This window comes from Caretta caretta, chromosome 3 (genome assembly GCF_965140235.1).
Source record: "Caretta caretta isolate rCarCar2 chromosome 3, rCarCar1.hap1, whole genome shotgun sequence".
NCBI lineage: Eukaryota > Metazoa > Chordata > Testudines > Cheloniidae > Caretta > Caretta caretta.
In genome coordinates, this window is record NC_134208.1 from 191,069,849 (window position 1) to 191,090,619 (window position 20,771).

Consider the following 20,771-nt stretch of genomic DNA (forward strand, 5'->3'; position numbering starts at 1 on the left):
CTAGCTGCAGGATGGGCTAGTTGCCCTGAGTATGTACCCGTCCGAGACCATAGTCATGTACTCAGGGTGGCTTGTCCTTCCTGCCATTGCGACTGTACTCTGTTTTCAGCATGCTAGCTCAGTCAGACCATTTTTCTCCAGTCTGTCTTGCCATTGATGGCAGAGGAGCTCCTTGGGGATAACTGTGCTGTTCTCATCTGTTTAGAGCTTTCTCTTGACTACCCAACTATTTTTCTATAGGAAATTATTCCAGGTTCCATAGATCCTGATTTTTGGATGGTCAAGCAGAAGGCAGTAGCCAGGAGTGCTATTTTTTCATCTACTCTTGGAAAAGAAATGACAACCGTTCCCCTCAGAAGCAGACCTTGCCACAGTGATCCATGCCTGTGGATCATCTCCAGACTGGGTTACTGCTCTGTGCTCTATACTGGGGCTACATCTGAAGACCACCCAGAAACTTGAGTTTATACAGAGTGCACCTGCCCACTTAGGGCCTCTCAACCCAAACACTAGACTTCTTTTATGTCAAGATTATTGATGGGCAGTTAGTTTGAGGTAATTGAATGCCAATTAATTTGAGGTAGTTAATATATTTGTAAAGGCCCCCAGATGTTTCTTTCAAGTCACAAACATTTTAAGTTTATCCTAAGGGCTAGTCTACACTTAAAACACTACAGCGGCATGGCAACACACAGTGTAGCAACGGGAGGGGTTCTCACATCAGTGTAGCTAATCCACCACCCCAAGAGGTGGAAGCTAGATCAGTGGAAGAAGTCTAGTGCTGTCTACACTAGCAGTTAGTTCGGTTTAACTAAATTGCTCAGGAGTGTGGATTTTTCGCACTCTCTGAGTGACATAGCTGGGTCGAGTGTAGACCTGGCTTTAATCTGATCACATTGTTGTGTTTGATTTTCCCCACTCCTACAAATCACTGGAGTTTTGGATTGGATTTTAAAGAGCGCTCAGCATTGGTCTAACTGCATTGGTCTAATGTTTGACTTCAGCGGGAGCAGAATTAGTCCACTGCTGAATGCTTTTGGAAATGCTGCCCTCAAATGTGGGGAGCTATTGCAGCATATAGATTTTAAATAGTGATTTATAAATTGTTCTCTTAAGATCTGTTACTTTTTAATAGTCCACCTACTACCTCTTCAAGTTGAGGGTTCCATAATCCTATTTACTCTTTCCAGGTAGCATAATTTTCCACCCTTTTTTTTTTTTTTTTAAAAGAGGGACAGACATTTGGAGGAACTAGTTGTCACTGAAGCTGCAATACAGAGATGGAATTTAGGGCTCCCTGCTGAAGTCAATGGCTTTGGAACTTGCAGCAGTTATAGTTCCTTGTTAGTCTCCACCCTAGCTGCATGGATGCAGAAGTGGAGAGCTGTTACAGGTTTTATTATTTTTGACACCGATAAATAAGTATCTCTTTACAGCAGTTGTATCAGAGTATCTCTTGAAACAGTGGTAAGTAGCACTGAAGTGACAAATTAATAGAAAAATCATTTATTAATGAGTGTAGCCTCTTTCTTGTAGCATATTGATTTTAAGCAGCTAACCATTTTCAGTGTTGGTGACTCCCACAATTTTATTGCAAATCTCAGGACAGTTGATGTAATTTTTTCTAATCCCCAGTGCCAGGAGTAAAGTGATAGGTGAGATAATCTTTTATTTAAAAATGTAAGCTACATTTCTAGCTCTCATGATTGTAAACAAAAGTTTGACCCTAAACCCAGAAAGCAGATAAAAAAAAATCTTCAAATTTACTATTTTTGAAATCTCATTATATTTAAGACAATCTTGGGGTTTATGATGCTGCATTTTTTTTTCAAATTTATTAATTTAAAATTAAAAGTTGAATAGCTTTTTTTCATGTAGATTGTGAGCTGTTCTTGGTGAGAATTTGAATAGCATTGGCTGGTTTTTATTGTGTGTGTAAATAGGTCAGATGACTTTTTTGTTCTATGATCATATGAGTAAGGTTTCTGACGCAAATAACTGCATTTTATGAATTCAGAATTTGCTTTCCATCAATATTCGTAAAGTTACTTAAAATTCACTGTTTTCACAATCTTTCCTTCATGTATATTTGTGTGCTAGAATAGTCACAGAAAGTGAACTCCTAAGAGGTGTGAACTCAGCTGCAGTGAGACCAGGTTTTAATTAGAATGGACAGTCACAGGAAATTTGTTATGATGATGGGCCAGGCCTAGTTGTAAAACTCCTGTGGTTGGTTCCTGTGATGACAGTAAGGTGCGGTGCCATTTAAAAACAGTGAGTTTAAAAGTAAGAAGAAGAACTGAAGCCAAGAGATTAGGCACTTTTTTTATAAATATAAAGTTGTGCGTAAGCTTTTCTTAACATATCTGTGCTCCCCAAACCCCAACATGCAATCAGTCCTTTGCTTTCTGAGCACTTCATGTGAGTACTCCCATTGACTACTTCAGTGGGACTACTTGTGTGAGGCTCACACAGTGGGATCAGATTTTTTTTATCATCCTCTCTACTACATGTTAGAATGTTCAGATATTTGGGATGGATCCTCAGCCTGGTTCCTTCAACACTGAAATCACTGTAGCTACAGCAAACTACAGCAGCTGAGGATCTGGCTTTTCATGTAGAATAAGTCACTGTCATTTTGGTTTATTTTTAAATAGTCTTTACTTAGAGCTTGATCCTGCCTCTGAAGTCAACGACAAAACTCAGTGGGAGCAGGATCAGACTCTTAATTCCCACTCAGGTCAAAAATAAGAATTTGGGTTGTAATCTGTCCTCAAGGGGTGAATGCTGTTCCTGTGGACATTAATGAGAGCTGTGTGTTTTTTATGCAAGGGTGGAATTTGGCCCATATATTTGGGGTTTTTTAAAAATATCTTATCACAAGATGGAGTTAAAGCAATAAAAGAGAACATGATTGCTGCATTGTATTCTGTTCATCTAGTAAGAAGTGAAATTTAAAAATAGACAAGAGGAATCAGTCTTAACTGAACACTTCCTCTTTCAAATGGCAGATTTTTTTTTTAAATCTTAAAACTACTTTTAAGAATATGGGAAACACAACACTGATGTCTCCAGTAAAAACTGTTCTTCAAATGGATTTCATATTTTGGAATTATTAGTCCATTGTACCCTTTCTGTATTTCAAGGTAATGAACAGCTTGGTCAAGCGGACTGATTAGGAAGCAGTGAGAGTTTGAAAGCTCATTTACACCTTGGGAAAATATATTATTTGAACCTTACTATTAGCATATAAATTCCCACATAATCTAATACATTTTTGGAACTCTGGAATTGCTTTAGGCACTAATCTTGCAACTTTTTGTGCATGGGCAGACTGCTACACCTGTGCAAACCACAATGCATGATTGGGGCCTTAGTTTGTAGTAGAGACCGCTGATCCACAGCTGCGGGTCCCAGCTTTGAGATGGTACGATATCAGAAACCAGATCCAGATTGTCATGCCTGGTTCCATATATCTGCAATGAGCTAAACCACAGCAGTTCCCAACACCTTCAAATCCACTGAGAGAGGTTTGTTATCTGGATAAAGTTTGAGCCCACCTTTAGTTTAGTAATTTATGATCCAGAAGCTACGGAATGAGCCTGGGAAACCCTCAACATCAGAGTCTGGGTTATCACCAAAGCCTAGTGCTGAAACACCAACTTCAGGCCCTGAACCTGAATGCTACTGAGATGTCATTGCTTAACTGCCTCAAGTTTTTGGGGAGTGGATGAGATACCAGAGACATTGGGACAGTGAATATGCCATTCCCTAAGACTTAGTCAAGAGGGAAAAAATTAAACATTTATATCAGTCAGGTGACATCAAAAGGATGAGTGGGCTGCATCTGCTAGGCCTGAGCTAGGTTGAGAAGCCATCTGTCCAATTATAGAAAGGGGTTTGGGCTCAGAGATCCCATCTTTGTGACACATTGCACCCTCCTAGCAGAAAACTGTCTTCAGGTCTAATTCTAGCAGCAGAAACAAGCCAGTAGTCATTCCCAAACATCTTTGTTGCTGGTGTATTCTACCAGAACTTGCTGCAGAAAGAGCAAATCGGTGTAAAAAGGGCTGCATAAGCCCTACAGGCACCACACACTGCTCTCCAAGAGCCATACCAGGGTGGAGGAGAGACCTGCCCCACTGCACGTTCTCCCGAGTGTACAAGTTTGGCATTGCCTTTTCTTATAGATCTCTGAGCTCTGCAGGGTAGGGGGGCTATGCTTTCTGCCTCACCTGGAGGCCACAAATATCTTCCCATGAAGGTAGTATTTGGCAGAAACTCTACAAGGTGCACCTCCAAGTCTCCTGAGTCCTCTTGTCTACTCCTATTGGTTTGAGCTTGGAGAGAGACCAAATCAGCATTGAGCCTGCGTTAGCCAACTAGGTGTAATTGTATTGCTGGGGGTCTCCTATGCCCAGGCCCAGCTCTGCAGGGGCATTCTGGGGCAGAGTAGTGGCAAGTTGAGAGTGGCGTTGGAGGAGGAAGATTTGGGAGTGACATGGCTGGGGTGGACATACATTGCAGAGATTGTGCTTGTGCAAAGCCCCTTAAGCTGTTGAAGCAGTTAGCAATTGAGCTGAGCCCTGAGGACTGCCCTTGTCATGTATACCTTCTACACGGTAGATTGCAGTACTGCTTCTGGCAAGTCAGGCCTCCTTACCAGATCCTCGCCTCAACTGGGGCAGTGCTGATCCCTGCAGCCTCTGAATAGGGAGGTGTAAGCTGCCTCCCATCTGTTCCTGGCCCAGCATCCAGCCCCTAGTTCTCGGTAAGGGGAGTTGGGCAGGGAGTACTAACACTGTATGTTCAGGTGCAGGTTATCTGAGATAGTCTGAACACAGAAATTGCAGATTACAGGGTGAAATGGTGCCAGTGACCAAATCTGCTTCACAAAGACCCTGTTTTGTTAAATTAAAAAGTCTACTACTAATGTATATTATATTTTGAAACTTTGCCTTAGACTTTCTGATAAATTAGCTGGGCCTGATCCTGCACTCTTTACACTGACAAAACTCTGTCAGGAGAGGATCTGCCCATGTTAGGACACCAGGTTTGGATCCAAAATATTTAAAGCTGTAGAGGGGCTGATTTTTAACTTTCAAATCCTGGTGCATTTATAGATAAATATCCCATGTTTAAAATGAAAAAGATCAAATTTATTTTTAAAACTCTGAGATCTGGAGGGACTGAGATATTCAAATCACAATTGCAAATGAAAAAGGCAGAGGAATTTGAATTTGCTGCATGTACTATTTCAATAATACCAAAAGTCACCAGCGTGGGTGGGTGGTGTCACCTCCTACGCTGTGTGGGGGCAGACACCAAAACGGTGATGCAAGTGTTTGACATTTATCAGTACAGTGTGGTCACTGCTGGTTTTTTTTTGTTTGTTTTTTGTCCAAGCATGTTTCAAGCTTCACTCTTGACTAACGGGGTAATGAAATTTGTAGGAGGTTTTTGGAGGATGGGTGAACTGGAAGTATTATTATGGTCTGCTGATACTGTAGGCACTTGGTTTGTGATTCTTTGAATGGCTAAATGAGACCATAAAACTATTCTCAGGCTAACAATAGGTTTGGAAGAGAGTAAGGGTTAAAGGCTACTGTTCCACATTCAAGGGATTGATACGTGGGGTTTAGTGAGTGTCACAGGTGAATCCTCCATGCACTGGTGGCATTGTTGCTTCTACCAGCAGAGATTCACCCCAATTTCTTTAAGTGTGATTGCTGCTTCTGTGTGATAACTCTTACTCTGCCATCTCTCTCTACCTTGCAGTGCCCGAAGAACAGCTGCTCAATGTTGATGAGTATGACCTCAATGTCGTGAGACTCTGCTTTCAGGTGTTCCTCCCTGATGAACACGGCAATTGTACGTTACCACTTCCTCCTGTCATCTCCAACCCTATTTATGATAACCGTGAGTATCCCAACTGGACAGGTGCACTTTTAAGTGATAACTTTTCCCTTGTATTGGAAGTGACAGAGGTCAGGCTACCTTCCCAGCCATTTCCCTCTCAGCTCTCTGGCTCTCTTACGCTATCTAATGCAAACACAGGGCCAAGGATCCTAGCGCTGGCTTTGGATCCTAGTGCGTAGAGCCAAGGCCAGAATATGGACTGTAGATTGTGTATATGCCTGTTGGATATCAAATGGGTCTAACAAAGGTGTGAGTGGTATGTTGACATTGGGTAGTAGGAGGTGCAGTATCTATATCAGTCATACTACTCGTTAGATCCTTTCATGGCCATTGGTTACGTACTGCAGCAGTAACCACAAGAAACCCCGTTTCCAGTAGGCAAGGCGTTTAAAATATTTTGTAGTGATAAAGATTGCTGAGAAAGGTCCCAGCTTGGACTTAGCTGCCATAAAGCTCTATCTGTGCTCCAAGGACCTGATCCAAAGCCTTTTGAAATAATTGGGGAATCTTTCTGTTGACTTCTTTGGGGCTTTGGATCAGGCCCTATGGGTGAAATTCACCCATGTAGAGAATTAGCACAAAGCTCTAAACTACTTATGTCCCATCAACCCTTATTTTGAGGGCCGGGGGCAGAACCTGAGCTGGTTTAAGTTCGCATAGCTTCACTGCCTTCAATGGAGTGATGCCAGTTTTGAACAGCTCAGGGTCTGGCCCCTTAAGTGATGCATAGGCCTTGTGCTGACTCACTATCCAGGATGGAATTTTACCACAAACAGATGTGTTTTGCAAAGGATTAACTTTTTCAGAGGATTTTTGGGTGACTTCGCTATACTGTAACTGGATCGTCTGAAAAAGGAGTGTGAAATATGAGATATAAATATTTATATCCTGCCTTTGCAGAATAGCCTTTAATAATTGTTGAAGACTTTGGCAATTATTTTTGTCGTCTTTCTGATAAGACATTTCTGTGCCAAGTTTTGTAGGTCGTGAGACCGATTATTTTAGTAGAAGCCACTGATTTAGAAAAAAGGTGCATCTGTGCAGTTGATGAGGAGAGTAGTGCTATGAATTGACGTAACCATTATGGAAGTATTCAGTTCTAACCAGGGTTTTTGTTTTTACCTATTTTTAAAACATGCTATAAATCTCTTACTTTTGCCAGTTGAAATGCTACACAATCTTTTGTTCAGAGACTTTAAAGCAGAGCTGGTGAGGTTGAGATAAAATTAACAGAGCTAAAAGCAATGTGTCTCAGCTACCATTTAGAAATACGCTAGATGAGGGGTAGGCAACCTATGGCACGCATGCCAAAGGCGGCATGCGAGCTGATTTTCAGTGGCAGTCACACTGCCTGGGTCCTGGCCACCAGTCCGAGACGCTCTGCGTTTTAATTTAATTTTTAAATGAAGCTTCTTAAACATTTTAAAAACCTTATTTACTTTACATACAACAATAGTTTAGTAATATATTATAGACTTATAGAAAGAGACCTTCTAAAAATGTATTACTGGCACGCAAAACCTTAAATTAGAGTGAATAAATGAAGGCTCGGCACACACTTCTGAAAGGTTGCCGACCCCTGTGCTAGATCATAAATACAAGTGCCTTTCAGTTGACGTCAGTCCCTGCTAAGCTTTCTTTGGTTTTATCATGGTGTGTGTGTGTAGGTGTGATTTTGTTTTGTATTACGGGTGTTTGGAGTCCTCCATTGTAGCTTAGTGGTAGTGTAACTAAAACATGATGCATAATTTCAACCACAAATTGGTAGAATTGCTGTGACATCTCATGAATTTGTTGACCTTTTCAAACTAGTTCTGACATACAGAATTAAGAAAGGTCAAGTTTTGACCTTGGTTAAAAATGTGTAGTGTGTATGCACTCTCTCTCATAGAGTATTATAAAGTGACCAAAATTATGCAGTTGAATACATGCAATAAACAGCCAACTTATTCAGGTAACACACATTTTCTTCCTACTGAACTGTGGCTCTCAGTATATTCTCATGGTTTATAGACCAAGATGATCTGAATACAGTTTGTTTTGTCAGTGGCTTTGGGATACCTACATTACTCACCCAGAGCTGTTGCAAGTCTGTTCAAACAAGTAGCAATACAAATATTTATAGCTCTCTCTGCATTGTCATATATTTTGTTCTTCCCACACGCATTCATGTAATAATTTGTCTTCACTTTTTGTCATTCTTAGTCTCCATCAACTTATTCATTTTTGAAATGTATGAACTTAAAGTGGAAACAATTGAACGGGTACAGGTGGAGCCGAAGACAGTGTCAGTTTATAAAATAGTGCAGGTGGCACTGTCTATAGCTAAGATGGCTCCCATTTTCAGTTGCTTGTAACTTTGCCAAACTTTAATTATTTTAGACTGAAATTTCCCATGTTGGGTGTCTACCTCAGGCTGACATGTCTGGGAAATTTCTGCTAAAACGGTTCAGCCATTTCTGAGAATGAGATCAGGGAGAAATATGGTTTTTTGGTGTATGTTTTTTAAAAAAACATTCTTACAGCCATTTCACTGAGAGCCTAGGAGGGGCCAGGGGCAGGGGCAGGAGAGCGAAAATAGGGATAGAAAGGTCTATAACCACTGAAGAATACTCCTCTGCCAAGCCTGGAACTGAACCCAGTATTTCTGAGTCTTAATATTCCTTTGCTGTCATCAGATAGTTGTGAAACAGACTGGCAAAGTGAGTCTTGTCTCCTTCTAGTGACTGGACCAAATAGAAAACAACAGTTACGCTTTGTTCAAGTGGCAGTGGTCTGTACTGTAGATCTGAACAACCTGATGACCTGTGTTGGGGGGTCAGTACGGTTCCACATGGTGGAATTTCTGGTTTTTTTTATTTGCATTTTAAAAAACTTAGTTTTCTGGAATGTAATTTCCTATGTTAAAAGGACATCAAGGTTGCAAAGTCATGCACTCAAAAGTTAGGCAATGCCAGAATTAAGGTTGCTTATGCACCCTTAATTCATCCCCCTTGTGTGTATGCATTATGATACAGTCCTTAATTACATGATCACATGCTAGTTTTTCCACAGGACCTCTGATTCATTCACTGAGCCACGACACATTAGCTCTATCACTCAATGAATCAGGCTTGTGTAGTGAAGGAGGCCTTTTGTAGGATACCTGCCTCATTTGGGGAAAGTGTGACATGAATGAGACTGGGAACCGCAGGGACAGAAAGGACGGTTTCATGGTAAAGGCAGCTGAATGCTGCCCTGGAGTATTGGATTCTGCTGCAGAGTTCCTGTGTGATGCAGTGCAAGTTATGTAAACCAGAATTTTCACATGGTGGTCACTGTGTGTTCCTCATTTTCTGAATACCCAACTTGAGACACCTGGGGTCTGATTTGCAGAAGTGCTGATCGCTCTCAGCTGCAACTGAGGTCCATGGAAGCTGTGCTCTGTACATCCAAAGTGCTACATAATACCAAATGCTCTGAAAAAATCAGACACTAGGCATCTCAGATTGGGCACCCAGAATTACTGGGTATGTGTCAGATGGGGCTAATCGTCATGCCTCACCTCACAGGGCTCTGGTGAAGACCATTCCATTCATGTTAGTAAAGCCCTAAGATATGACGCTGAGAGCGTCATGAGGAAGCTGTTAATTCTGTACTGTTATGTAGAGAAGGTTTTGAAAAGTGTGCAGTGAGGCATGTGGTCACATATTAAATGATGAGGATGAAACAAAATATTGAAGAGTTGCTCATTCAGTGAGCACAGTCTGTCCTGTGCACTGAATGAGTTGGGGAAAACCAGCATGTGATCACATATGTAAAGATTGTATCCTAATGAATATGCACAAAGGGGCTGAATTACAGTTGCACATGCAGCCTTAACTATGAGATTTCCTAATTTTCAGCTGCTTGACTTTGCAACCTTAATGTTCTTTTAATTTAGGTTTTTGGGATGCAGTCTGTAAATTTATTGGACCACCTTTTGCCCAGCATACTACTTGGATATATATGAATTATTATATTATTTATGAAGTATATCAATTTGAAACAGTATCCTAATCTTTATCCCACATTTGTTCATGAAAAGCTGCTGTTAATATATTAAACTCTGACTTGTGGTAGATAAAATAATTACTTTCAGCACTGAAGAGCCTTTGCAGGTCTCCAGCAGCTGTGCTGCTCAGGGCTAAGCAGTTATGCTATCTTAATTGTATTGGTTTATTTTGTAATGACAAACAGTGAGGCTACCAGAGGTAATCTTACATAGGGCAGTTCTTGATCCAGTACCTCTGTGAGCACTGATATAATGCCAGAGGCGTTCTGTGTCTGCACATCTTTAGCCAGATGCTGAAGTCAGTAGAAGTTGTGTGGTGGTTGTCTTCGAGCCCAGTCTGGCCCCTTGTATAGAATTACAGATGATAATATGCAATATTACCAAGATTTTCAGAATTTTCTATACTTAAGCACTCAAATGAGGCCTTGAGCCAGCAAAGCACCTAACCCCATGCGTAAATTTAAGCATATGTACATATGTTGATTTACTGGGATTGCTCGCATGCTTAGTTAAGCACATGCTTCAAAGTATTTTGCTGGACTGGGGCCTTGGTGGCCAGATTTCAGAAATACTGAACACCCAGAAATTCCTGTAGACCCTATTGGGGGCTGGTGGGTATTTTTTTGAAATCTGGCCATCTATTTAGATGCCTAAATCCAAATTTTGGAGTTTAACTTTAGGATCCTGTTTTTGAAAAATTTGGCCATTGCCTCCAAATGTTAAAATTAAAAAAAAAAAAACCTGTTAGCTGCTATTTTTTTATTATTTTTTATTAAATATTTTTTAAAATATTATTTTTATTAAATATTTCTATAGTGGTAGTGCCCTGCGATCCCAACCCTGACTGGGACCACACTGAGTAGATGCTGTGTGAGTGTATAGGAAGACTCATTGACTCTCGCCCGACCCTCATTTGCCGATCTCTTTTAGACCAAACTTAGCGGTTTTAGGACCAAGTACGTCCCTAAGTAAAAACTATAATCTGCTGTGCTGAGGTGGGGGGAAGGGGTTTCACTTTCACAAATTGCTGACCCAACCCTTTCCAGCAACTCCAGAGTGATGTGTAAGGGTCATTGACTAAACCCTTGCATGCGAGTTCTATGGGTCAGAGTTGCTGTAATGTTGAGTAACAACCACTGGCTAAGTGGTGAAATATTTGCAACAGTAATGTAAGCTGGCTTTGGAATAAATATGGAAGATAAGTGGTTAAGAGTAGCAGTTTTGGTGTTTGGTGCCCAAGACAGGAAAAGGCTACATGACCAGAGCCTTCATCTTTCTTGCCTTCATCACCTGATTACTGATTTCATCTTGGGCTAGGAACATGTTTCCAAATTACCTTCATGTGGAGGGCATTTTGAATGCCAGGTGTGCACTGCACTGTCCCTGCCCCAGTTATTGCCTTGTTAGGCCAAGCAGGATGGAGACCTTCATTTCAGTTTATATGTACCAGAATTTCTCCTCTGCACTTTCATTCTATGGCAGCTACTAATGCTTTACAAGCCTTACGTACATAGTGGAGAGGGCTAGATGGAGCACCCCTTCCAGTACAGACTTTAATACCAGGCCCAGTACAGAGGTGCATTCGAACTCACCTCTTACATTCACATCCGTTCATGTTGATAACAGTGCTGTAATACCTGCCCATCAGTCATCCCAGGGCACTTCCATAAAGACCTCTCTCTTTTTTATTAGCCAAGATGGTCAGGGATGCAACCCCAAGCTCTGGGTGTTCCTAAATCTCAACTGCCAGAAGCTAGAACTGGACGACATGGGATGGATCACTCAAATTGCCTGCTCTGTTCATTCCCCTTGACATAATTGGCATTGGCCACTGCTGAAAGACCAGATACTGGGCTAGATGGACCATTGGTCTGACCCAGTACAGCTGTTCTTGTGTCCTTATATCCTATCGCTATTTCCTGTTTTCTCTCTAGGGGCTCCCAACACAGCAGAGTTGAGAATCTGTCGTGTGAACAAGAACTGTGGAACTGTAAAAGGAGGAGATGAAATATTTCTACTGTGTGACAAGGTTCAAAAAGGTAACTGTGATTAGTTTCTCTCCCTCTTCCCAGAATACATTTCAAATGTATTCAGCTGCGGAGGCCAACATTTTCAAACTTGGAGGCCTAAAGTTAGGTCCCTAAACCTTCACTTAAGCTCCTAAATAAGCAGCCTGATTTCAGAGTTGCTGAGCACCCTCAACTCCCATTGAACTCAATAGGTCATCAGCTCCTCTGAAAATCAGGCTATTTAGGAGCCTACATAAGGACTTAATGCCTAACTGTAGGCCCACAAGTTTGAAAATGTTGGCCAGAGGTTTTAGTTTTTTCTCTCTGTACTAACTGGTACCTTCTGTTTCTGGTGGACTAGATGATATAGAAGTCAGATTTGTCTGGAATGAGTGGGAAGCCAAAGGTAGTTTCTCACAAGCTGATGTACACCGTCAAGTCGCTATTGTATTCAAAACCCCACCATTTTACGAAGACATCTCTGAACCAGTTACGGTAAAGATGCAGCTGCGAAGGCCTTCTGACCAGGAAGTCAGTGAGTCAATGGATTTCAGATATCTACCAGATGAAAAAGGTACAGTTCCTACTAGTAGAATTCTTAAGAGTATGTCAAAGCTGTATTATTACATGAGAGAGCAAACTTGAATCATAAAAAGTTTGGTTTTAGTAACGGCACTCCAGCATTGTCCTTCTTTAGAATAATATTAAGGGTGGTGGGTTGTGATTTTTTTGTATCGGCTCTTTAGATCACACATTTATGAGAACTACATTTGGGAAGACCCTTTCCACTATAACCAGAAGGCATACATCAGTACTGGAAACTTTCATCACAAAACACAGTGGAGAGCATCCTAATCTCCAACACTCTTTTCTCCTTCCCCTTGTAGATCCTTATGGTAATAAAGCAAAAAGGCAAAGGCAAATATCAACATTGACTTTGCAAAAGCTCATCCAGGAATATGGTAAGGAAAACATTTGGTAGTTTGCTTCCATGTGGTGGGGTTTTTTTTTTTTTTTTTTTTTAAAGAGCGATCCTATTCTTAAATAACAGGATTAATTGCCTTTTCCATTACAGGTCCCAGTGTGTCCGAGAGGCCCAAAGCAGCTCCATTCCGGTCTATCCCTGGCGAAGGGCGGGTAATTAAGAAAGGTAGATTTGTCTGCACATGTCATTACAGACTCTCTGATTTGCAGTGTCCGTTTTCCATAGCAGAGAGTCCGATAAGGGCCCTAAGCTTTTCAAACACTGGGGGCTAGTTTTCAGTGGCTAGAGGCACTGGTGGGGTGACTTTTGTATGTACAATTACCACAGATGCATATACAGAGAAATCAAAAAGCCCTTTCACTTTCTGGTTCATGCACACTGTGCTGAAATAACTTGACATGTAAATGCAGGCACACAACTGGGAACATGCCTGGCCCGCTATCCACCGGGACTCCAGCACTTAAACTTCAAGGCACTAGTATTACCTGAAGACACCTATTATTTGCACCTGCCCCCATCCCACCCCCAGTTCATTCATGGTCTCCCGAAGGGCCACAGTAAAGTGTCACCCGCATAAGGTGACTCAGCACTCCATCCTGAAAGTGCTGTTGTAGGCCTGCTCCTCAGGTGGAAGAAAAGGGGGGCTCTCTAATACCCAACGTGAATCTGTCTAAAACAAATGGTTGAGGAAGGTTTGAGGGGTCCTTTCCCCTCTCAGCAAGAGCACTGTGCCCTAGCAATGAGGGGTCTCTGGAGTCTGCCCCCTGCTGAGAGTATGAGAGGCCAGCCCCTAATGCTCCCTCATGAAAGCAGCAGTAAGGGGGCAGCTCACTGCAGGAGAGAGAAGCTCTTCAGTAGCAGGGGGCAAGAGGGGAACAAACACCAGCGGTCTGCAATAGGCCCCACCCCCAAAGTCCAGCACCCATGTGGGGAAGGAGCCCCTGACAGCCAGCTGGGAGGGAGGGAGCAAGCAAGCATGTGCTGCTCCTTTTCAATGAGAGAGAGGGGTAAGGGGCTGGTGCCAGGGAGAGCAGCAGGAGATTGGGTCAGAGGTGAAGTTGTTTGGACAAATGCTAAACACTGAGTAAAGTTTTCCAAAGCACCTAAATGTTTTAGGAGTCAAAGTGTTAGGCACCTAAATACCTTTGAGGATTTCGACCTTGGGAGCCTAAGTCTCAAAGTCATTGGGACTTAGGTTCCCAACTTATTTAGGCCCTTTTGAAAATTGTATCTGTTATCTCTGCATGTCTATGAGCTTTCAGACATTTGGTTCTTTTCAGTGAAGTCTTAACTTTACATTTCTGGGGTTTCCGCATCGTTTGCTTAAATGTTCTTTTATGGTTCCCCCTCCGCAGGTGAGGCCATGTCTACTCTGCATCTGGGAGCAAGCCTTTTAGCCCGGGGCCACAGACTTTCTCTTGCACTAAAAATAGCTGTGTAGACAGTGCAGCTCAGGCTCGAGCTTGGGTTCTGAAGCCTGTGGGGAGTGGGAGCAGAACAAGCTTGGGATCCTGAGCTCGAGCCCAAGCTCCAATGTCAAAGCAGCATCTTGACCAGAAGTGGGCAAACTGTGGCCTGTGGGACCCTCCTGCCCAGCCCCTGAGCTCCTGGCCCGGGAGGCTAGCCCTCGGCCCCTCCCCCGCAGCTTCAGTGCGTCGGACAGCCGGGCAGCGCAGCTGCAGAGCCGCGGCCTGACCTGGCGCTCTAGGCAGCGCGGCCGTAGCGCCACCAGGCACCAGTGCTCCAGGCAGCGCGGTCAGGGGGCGGGGGGGCTGGATAGAGGGCAGGGGAGTTCGGGGCCTGTGGTCAGGGATTGGGGGTGTGGATAGGGGGCAGGGCAGTCAGAGGGTGGGGAACTGGGGGGGTTGGATGGGGCTGGGGTCCCGGGGGGGCAGTCAGGAATGACAGGGGGTGTTGGATGGGGTGGCAAGAGGCAGTTAGGGGTGAGGGGTCCAGGGGTGGTCAGGGGACAGAGAGCAGGGGGTGGCGGATGTGGCAGGAGTCCCGGGGGACCGACGGGGTTGGATGGGGCAGGAGTCCCAGGGGAGCCCTCAGGGGGCGAGAAGCAGGGGGGGTCGGATAGGAGGCGGGGGTCAGGCCACGCCTGAATGTTTGGGGAGACTCAGCCTCCCCTAACCAGCCCTCCATCCAATTTTGGAAAAGTGATGAGGCCCTCAGGCCAAAAAGTTTTCCCACCCCGATCTAGACAGCTCGTTTTAGAGTGCTAGCATGAGCCTCTCTAGTACAAGTCTGTGGATTGGGGCTGGAGGTTTGCTCCCAGATGCAGAACAGACGTGTCCTAAGATACTGAGAGTACTTATTATACAGCCTCAAAGCCATCCATATTTTTTATTGTAAGCTTCTCTAGCTTCCACGTTTCAAGTAAAGAAGGGTGATGTTTACAGCTAGTCTAACTGCAGGTTGGACATTTAGGGTTTGTCCTCCAAGGTGCTAAGCACTGTGGCCTGATCCAGCAAAGTAGGTGCTTAACTGCAAGCCCATGAATCATCTCACTGATGTCAATAGGATTGCACATGTGCTTAAAGTTAAGCCTGTGTTTAGTGCTTTTGCTGTACCACTTTGGCAGGCTTGACCATTTGAACTGCCTGCCATGTTTTTCATTCTTATAATTTCTAGGCATTAATTAAGATATTTGTTTCCTTTTCACAGAACCAAATATGTTTTCTCAAACTGCAATTATGCCGCTGCAGAGAACTCCTGTAAGCACCAGTCAAATTCCGTCTTATTATTCCCCACCCACATGCAATTCAAATCCAATCCCACATCACCATACAAATGTGCAGGCCGTGGGACCGGTTAAGCATGATGAAGCTCTTTCTTCATGTTGGCATTCCCTGTGCTCCTCTTCTTCATCGGGCAACACAGTTAATACACAGACAGAGAACAGTTTTGTGATGGATGCACTTAACCCTAACCCACAAAACAGCAGTTCTCTCTCAGCTCTTCCTGAAAATGTTCTGAACTGGACTGATCAGAAGGATCTAAACTACTATCGAGATTTCGCCAGCACAAATGGTATAGGAGCATCAGCGATGTCACAGCAAGACATGCAGAATGTCTCTGATAGCAGCATCATGCATCAGGCTCATGCCATAAACGTCACAGCACCCAGCATTGTTAACATGGAGACTGATGAAATGGGATGCATGAGCATGAACGTAGAAGAGGCATCATTTAATCAAGTTTTAAATCCAAGTGATCACAGAAGGCAAATCCATCAGGTGCCTTCTACCAGTACATCTCTAGCAGCTTCTTGTAGCTCATCTTTTAGTTCACAGTCCAATGCATTTCATTCAGCTGCGTACAATTTCCTAGACCCTCAAGTTGTGAACGAATCAAGGCCACCCAGCACTCTTATCCAGAATAATCAAAATAGTGCTTCCAATAGCCAGTACTACACAGGTGGGACCCAAGGTGAAGAAGAGCTTTTGAACTCCTTTGGAGCCACTTTAGAGGCTATATTGCAGAGCTTCAACCACTGAGTCTCTGTTTTGTTGTCAATCTGAAAACCAGTATCCAAAGTTTCTTTCGTGGCCAGAGACAGACAATTGATATGTAATTGAATATTCCTATTCATAGTTACTGCTGTGGGAGCCTGGCTTTTCCTCTTGGAATGTTTATCAGGGCAACTTATTATGCACATTTCAGACTATAATTAGGGTGGCTGATCAAGGGTTGATGCCACATTAAAGGCGACATTAGGGAATAGGGTTTGGGAATTTGTACATCCAAAGAACCCCAAAGATACATTCACATAATTTTCTTTCAGTGTTGGAAAGGGATAGTGAAGGGGGCTGCTAGGTGCTAAAGACCTCCTGCACTCAGCAGAAGCTCACCCCTGGAAACAGTGAGGCCAAGTTTATATAATTTATATATAATATAAAATTATATATAAATATATAATAATATATATATATTATAATTCAGAGGGGCCAAGTTTATATAATTTAAGGGAAAGAACTAGCTGGAAACAAAAACAGTGTTGCTCCATACAAAATTAATATAAACTTGCTAAATAACAAACCAGACAAACCCAGGAACTGTCCTGCTGGTGCACAGCAGTGGCCCATTTAGTCCCCTTAATATTTTCTTCTTACCTGACAGTGCTGTCTCAACATTTTTATATATACATTTTTATTGCTAAACTTAGCTTATGCACTGATCTTTTTTACATTTATATGTTCACTCCATTTGCTTAGAAAGCAAATTATTCTTAAAAATGGTAATGACTATGTCATTGTTAAGTCTATTTAAAAATATTAGAATGTTCCCTGGAATTCTTAAATAGTGCAGCTATGGTGTGACATGAATTGTTGAACAAAGAAGCAAAACTACTTTGCACTGTTCTCTCAGTATTTTTTTTTTTTTTTACTCTAACGTACTGGATGTTTTATGAATAGTAGCAGGGGATTGGTACTATAAGGAATACACTTTTTGGGGTTTCATGTGTTTGTTCTGAATTTCATAAAATATACTGGGTTAGATCCTCTTACATGGCACCTCCTTTCTGGTGACTTTGGGCTAGTCGAGAAGCTGGCTACCCAAACACAAGCAGCTGAGAGTCCTCTTGCTGAGGAGAGTCCTGGGTGCCATAAAGCTAGCATTGCAACCTCTGCACGACCTACTTCTGGCTCCTGGCATCGCAGGGGTAAAGGGAAGGTGTGGCCAAAACATGCTGTGCTCTGGACACCCAGAATGATTCCACGCTGCTAATTAGGATCCCCATCTGCACCCTGAATGAGGGGCTGTGCCCTACCCCCTTAGCCCCATAGGTTGTCAAGCATAACTCAGGCACCTGTGAGGATCTAGCCCATAAATGATATTTCTTTGTGGGGTTTTGGGGTTATCTTGTTTTGGTTTTTATAGCATCAAGTTCTCTAATCAGATACATTCACTTTTTTTAAAGCTATTTAAACAGTCTCCTCCACTGCCAAAGGTATCACTAAACTTTTAAAACTCATGTAAGTCTATTTACTGACTGGAGAACAGATCTCATTGACTCCCAGATGCAATAATAAATAACTCTGATTCAGAGCAATAATTTGAAGGGTGTAGGTCAGGCGTTTTCAACCTGTGGTCTGCGGACCTGCAAATTAGGTCAAAGGGCTGGTCTTCAGTACGGGGAGATCAACGCTGCTGCAATCGATGACAGAGCGCTCTTTGGTCAACCCTGGCACTCCACCTCTGAGAGAAGAGTAAGGGAAGTCGACTGGAGAGCGTCTATGATCAACGCAGCTCAGTGAAGACACTGGGGTAAGTTGACCAAAGCTATGTCGACTCCAGCTTTGTTTACGTAGCTGGAGTAGCGTAACTTAGGTTGACTTACCCCGGTAGTGAAGACAAGCTCTAAGATTTCCAAAGGGGTCCGCACCTCTATTTGAAATTTTTTAGGGGTCCCACAACTGAAAAAAGGTTGAAAACCACTGGTGTAGGTGATTATGCACCTCCAGTCGTAATGCTCAATACAGGGCAGGTGTGTGTATGAATTTCTGCAGATATTTTTAGATTGTATTATCAGGGCTGTCCCTAGGCATATGCGGCTACGTAGGGCACTGGAAAATGTGGGGCACCACCCTCGCTGGCTGTGGCTGGAATCCTCTGTTCTCCAGCCCCTTGCCTGTGCTGGGCCAGCAGGCTTCTCCCCACCCCCTCCCTTCCTCCTCAGCTGGCCAGCTGAGGATCCAGCCTCCAGCTCTGCCGGTGCACCACTGCTCAGAGTGGAGTCCTTCCCTGGACCCTGCCTACCTGCACTGCTTGGTCTCCAGGGGGGGCTGGGTTGGGGCCAGGATGGGAGGAATGAAACTTCCACATGGGGGGGGGCTGGGACTTAGTGACAGTGTGCTCACTGTGTCTCACACTTCCCTAACACACACACAGTCTGGCTCTCATACCCCCATACACTCTGCCTCTCACGAGTCAGTCTCTCAATACAGATTTTTCTCTTACACACACACAGTCACACACACACGCACACGTATTATTGTTATTACTGCTTGGTACATCCTGTCAAAAGGCTCGTGGTGAGTGGCTGCAGGAGGGCCATGGGCTCTGGCAAGATGCAGCCCCCATGTGACAGCACGAAGCCTGCCTTGAGCCATTGCCACAGCATTTGCTGCGTACAAAGCATGGTGTGTGTCAGCAATGGGGGGGAGGGGTTCTGGGGGTCCGCAGGCAGGGGTTGTGGCTGGGCCACCTCAACACACTGGGGTCAGCGGTGCTGGCTGGGGACCGCCTGCAGTGGAGCATAGGGGCTCTAGTCTAATAATACTGAGTAGGGCCCCATCAACCCTAAGGATGGCCCTGTGTATTATATATGCAGCTGGAGCTTGGACAGGTGCTTCCTATAAATCTCAGGTGAGAGGAGCGGCAACGGGGTACTTGTCAGCATTTTTGTAATACTTTTAAAATGAATGAAAGGGACCAAGCAGCATTTTTCATGTGATTTGTAGGTGTAATAACCCAACAGAGCATGACTGAGGAAATATAAAGCTTGAAATATCTGGTCAATCAGTTTCTTTAAAGTTCTCAATTAACATTTTAGTAATTTTTTTATTTCAAAAATTCTTTGCTACAATTTTTTATTCTGTATAATTAAATATTTTAATTCACCTCTGTGTTTTCCTTTTTGGCTCCAAGATAAGCTGGTTTTGTGTTTATACTCTGTCCCAATAGACCATTCAAGAACATTAGCTTGAAAAAGAAAATCGGATCCTAACAGTTATTCAGTCCCTCTAATACTCCTTGACTTAAATGAGGCTACTCATGTGAGGCCCCAAAAGCTTAAATCAGCTTGAGAGACGCTGCTTTGGTTTTGTTCATATTAGGAAATCTGTTTTTAAGGCATTTTCCATGGTTACTGAGTATCGTTGGCTAGTGGAAAGCCTAAGTGACTTGTACACTAAGAGCGTCTGTGTAGTTTTTTGCATTGATTGCCTAAATTGGTAGAAAAACAAATTTAGTTAAATCAGCACGCCACCGTAGTGTATAGGCAGTTACAATGTAAAGATGTGTTTATTGGTATAGCTACAACTATGAATACCTTTACTAAACCTACCAGTTTAGGTAGAGCCATGCAAAATCTCTGTGCAGGCCTAAGGCCTACTTTCTGAAAAATGACTCCTGATATTTTTGCAGGGGCTCAGTTGTTGGGTGTCCTTGACACCTTCAAGAAGCCTGCATTTCAGAGGGCAGCTCTGCACAGCTATTGTTTGAAATGTAAGGTCCAGGGGACGTTTTCCTTGGAGTAGTGAATAGTAGGGATGATGCTCTCTAGATTTACCACACATCACCCACTCTAGTTATTTTAACATACCTTTTTCTTCTGCTTTATGGGAGTTGATCCTACAAATCCTTATTCCCACACCAAGTCCTGTTGAGTTAAATGAACCATCACGCAAGTGTAAGGATGTTCAATGCTGGGCTAAATGTCAGTTTTCTTATTGGCTGCCCAGTTTCTATGACCTTTGAGGGACAACAGTGCCCCACATTAGATTCTGAACAGAATAGCCAATTCTAAAAAGCTATATGTTTTGTTAGGAAAGATAAGTTTAGGACACATGGGGGGAAATGAGTACTTTTAGTGATGCCTAGAGTTCCTTCTGAGTCAATGTTAATAACTTTTTACACACACTAAGCTGTTTTTGGGCTGAAATGTTGCAATGTATGAAACAACTTTTGTTTTCATTCTTTGCATAGTTCCTTTCAGTGTGTTACATTTCTGATCTGATAAGTTTCTATAATAGACTAAATCCTGCTCCCTTTATTCACACAAGCCATCACCTTAATTCAGTGACACTACTTGAAA

At 43.1% G+C, this 20,771-nt stretch overlaps 1 protein-coding gene and 1 long non-coding RNA gene across 2 annotated transcripts in view; both read left to right on the plus strand.

Moving 5' to 3' along the window:
• REL (REL proto-oncogene, NF-kB subunit) overlaps nt 1–19,575 on the plus strand; it is a 42,254-nt gene extending 22,679 nt beyond the window's left edge. The window contains exons 5-10 of the mRNA XM_048842798.2: nt 5,779–5,919; nt 11,887–11,991; nt 12,323–12,535; nt 12,849–12,923; nt 13,037–13,111; nt 15,617–19,575. Coding sequence (XP_048698755.1) covers nt 5,779–5,919; nt 11,887–11,991; nt 12,323–12,535; nt 12,849–12,923; nt 13,037–13,111; nt 15,617–16,449 — 1,442 coding nt within the window. The 3' untranslated portion in view covers nt 16,450–19,575. The remainder of the gene's footprint in view (nt 1–5,778; nt 5,920–11,886; nt 11,992–12,322; nt 12,536–12,848; nt 12,924–13,036; nt 13,112–15,616) is intronic.
• The window catches only part of LOC125633481 (uncharacterized), a 266,677-nt gene that overhangs the window by 149,747 nt on the left and 96,159 nt on the right, over nt 1–20,771 (plus strand). The window lies entirely within an intron of this gene.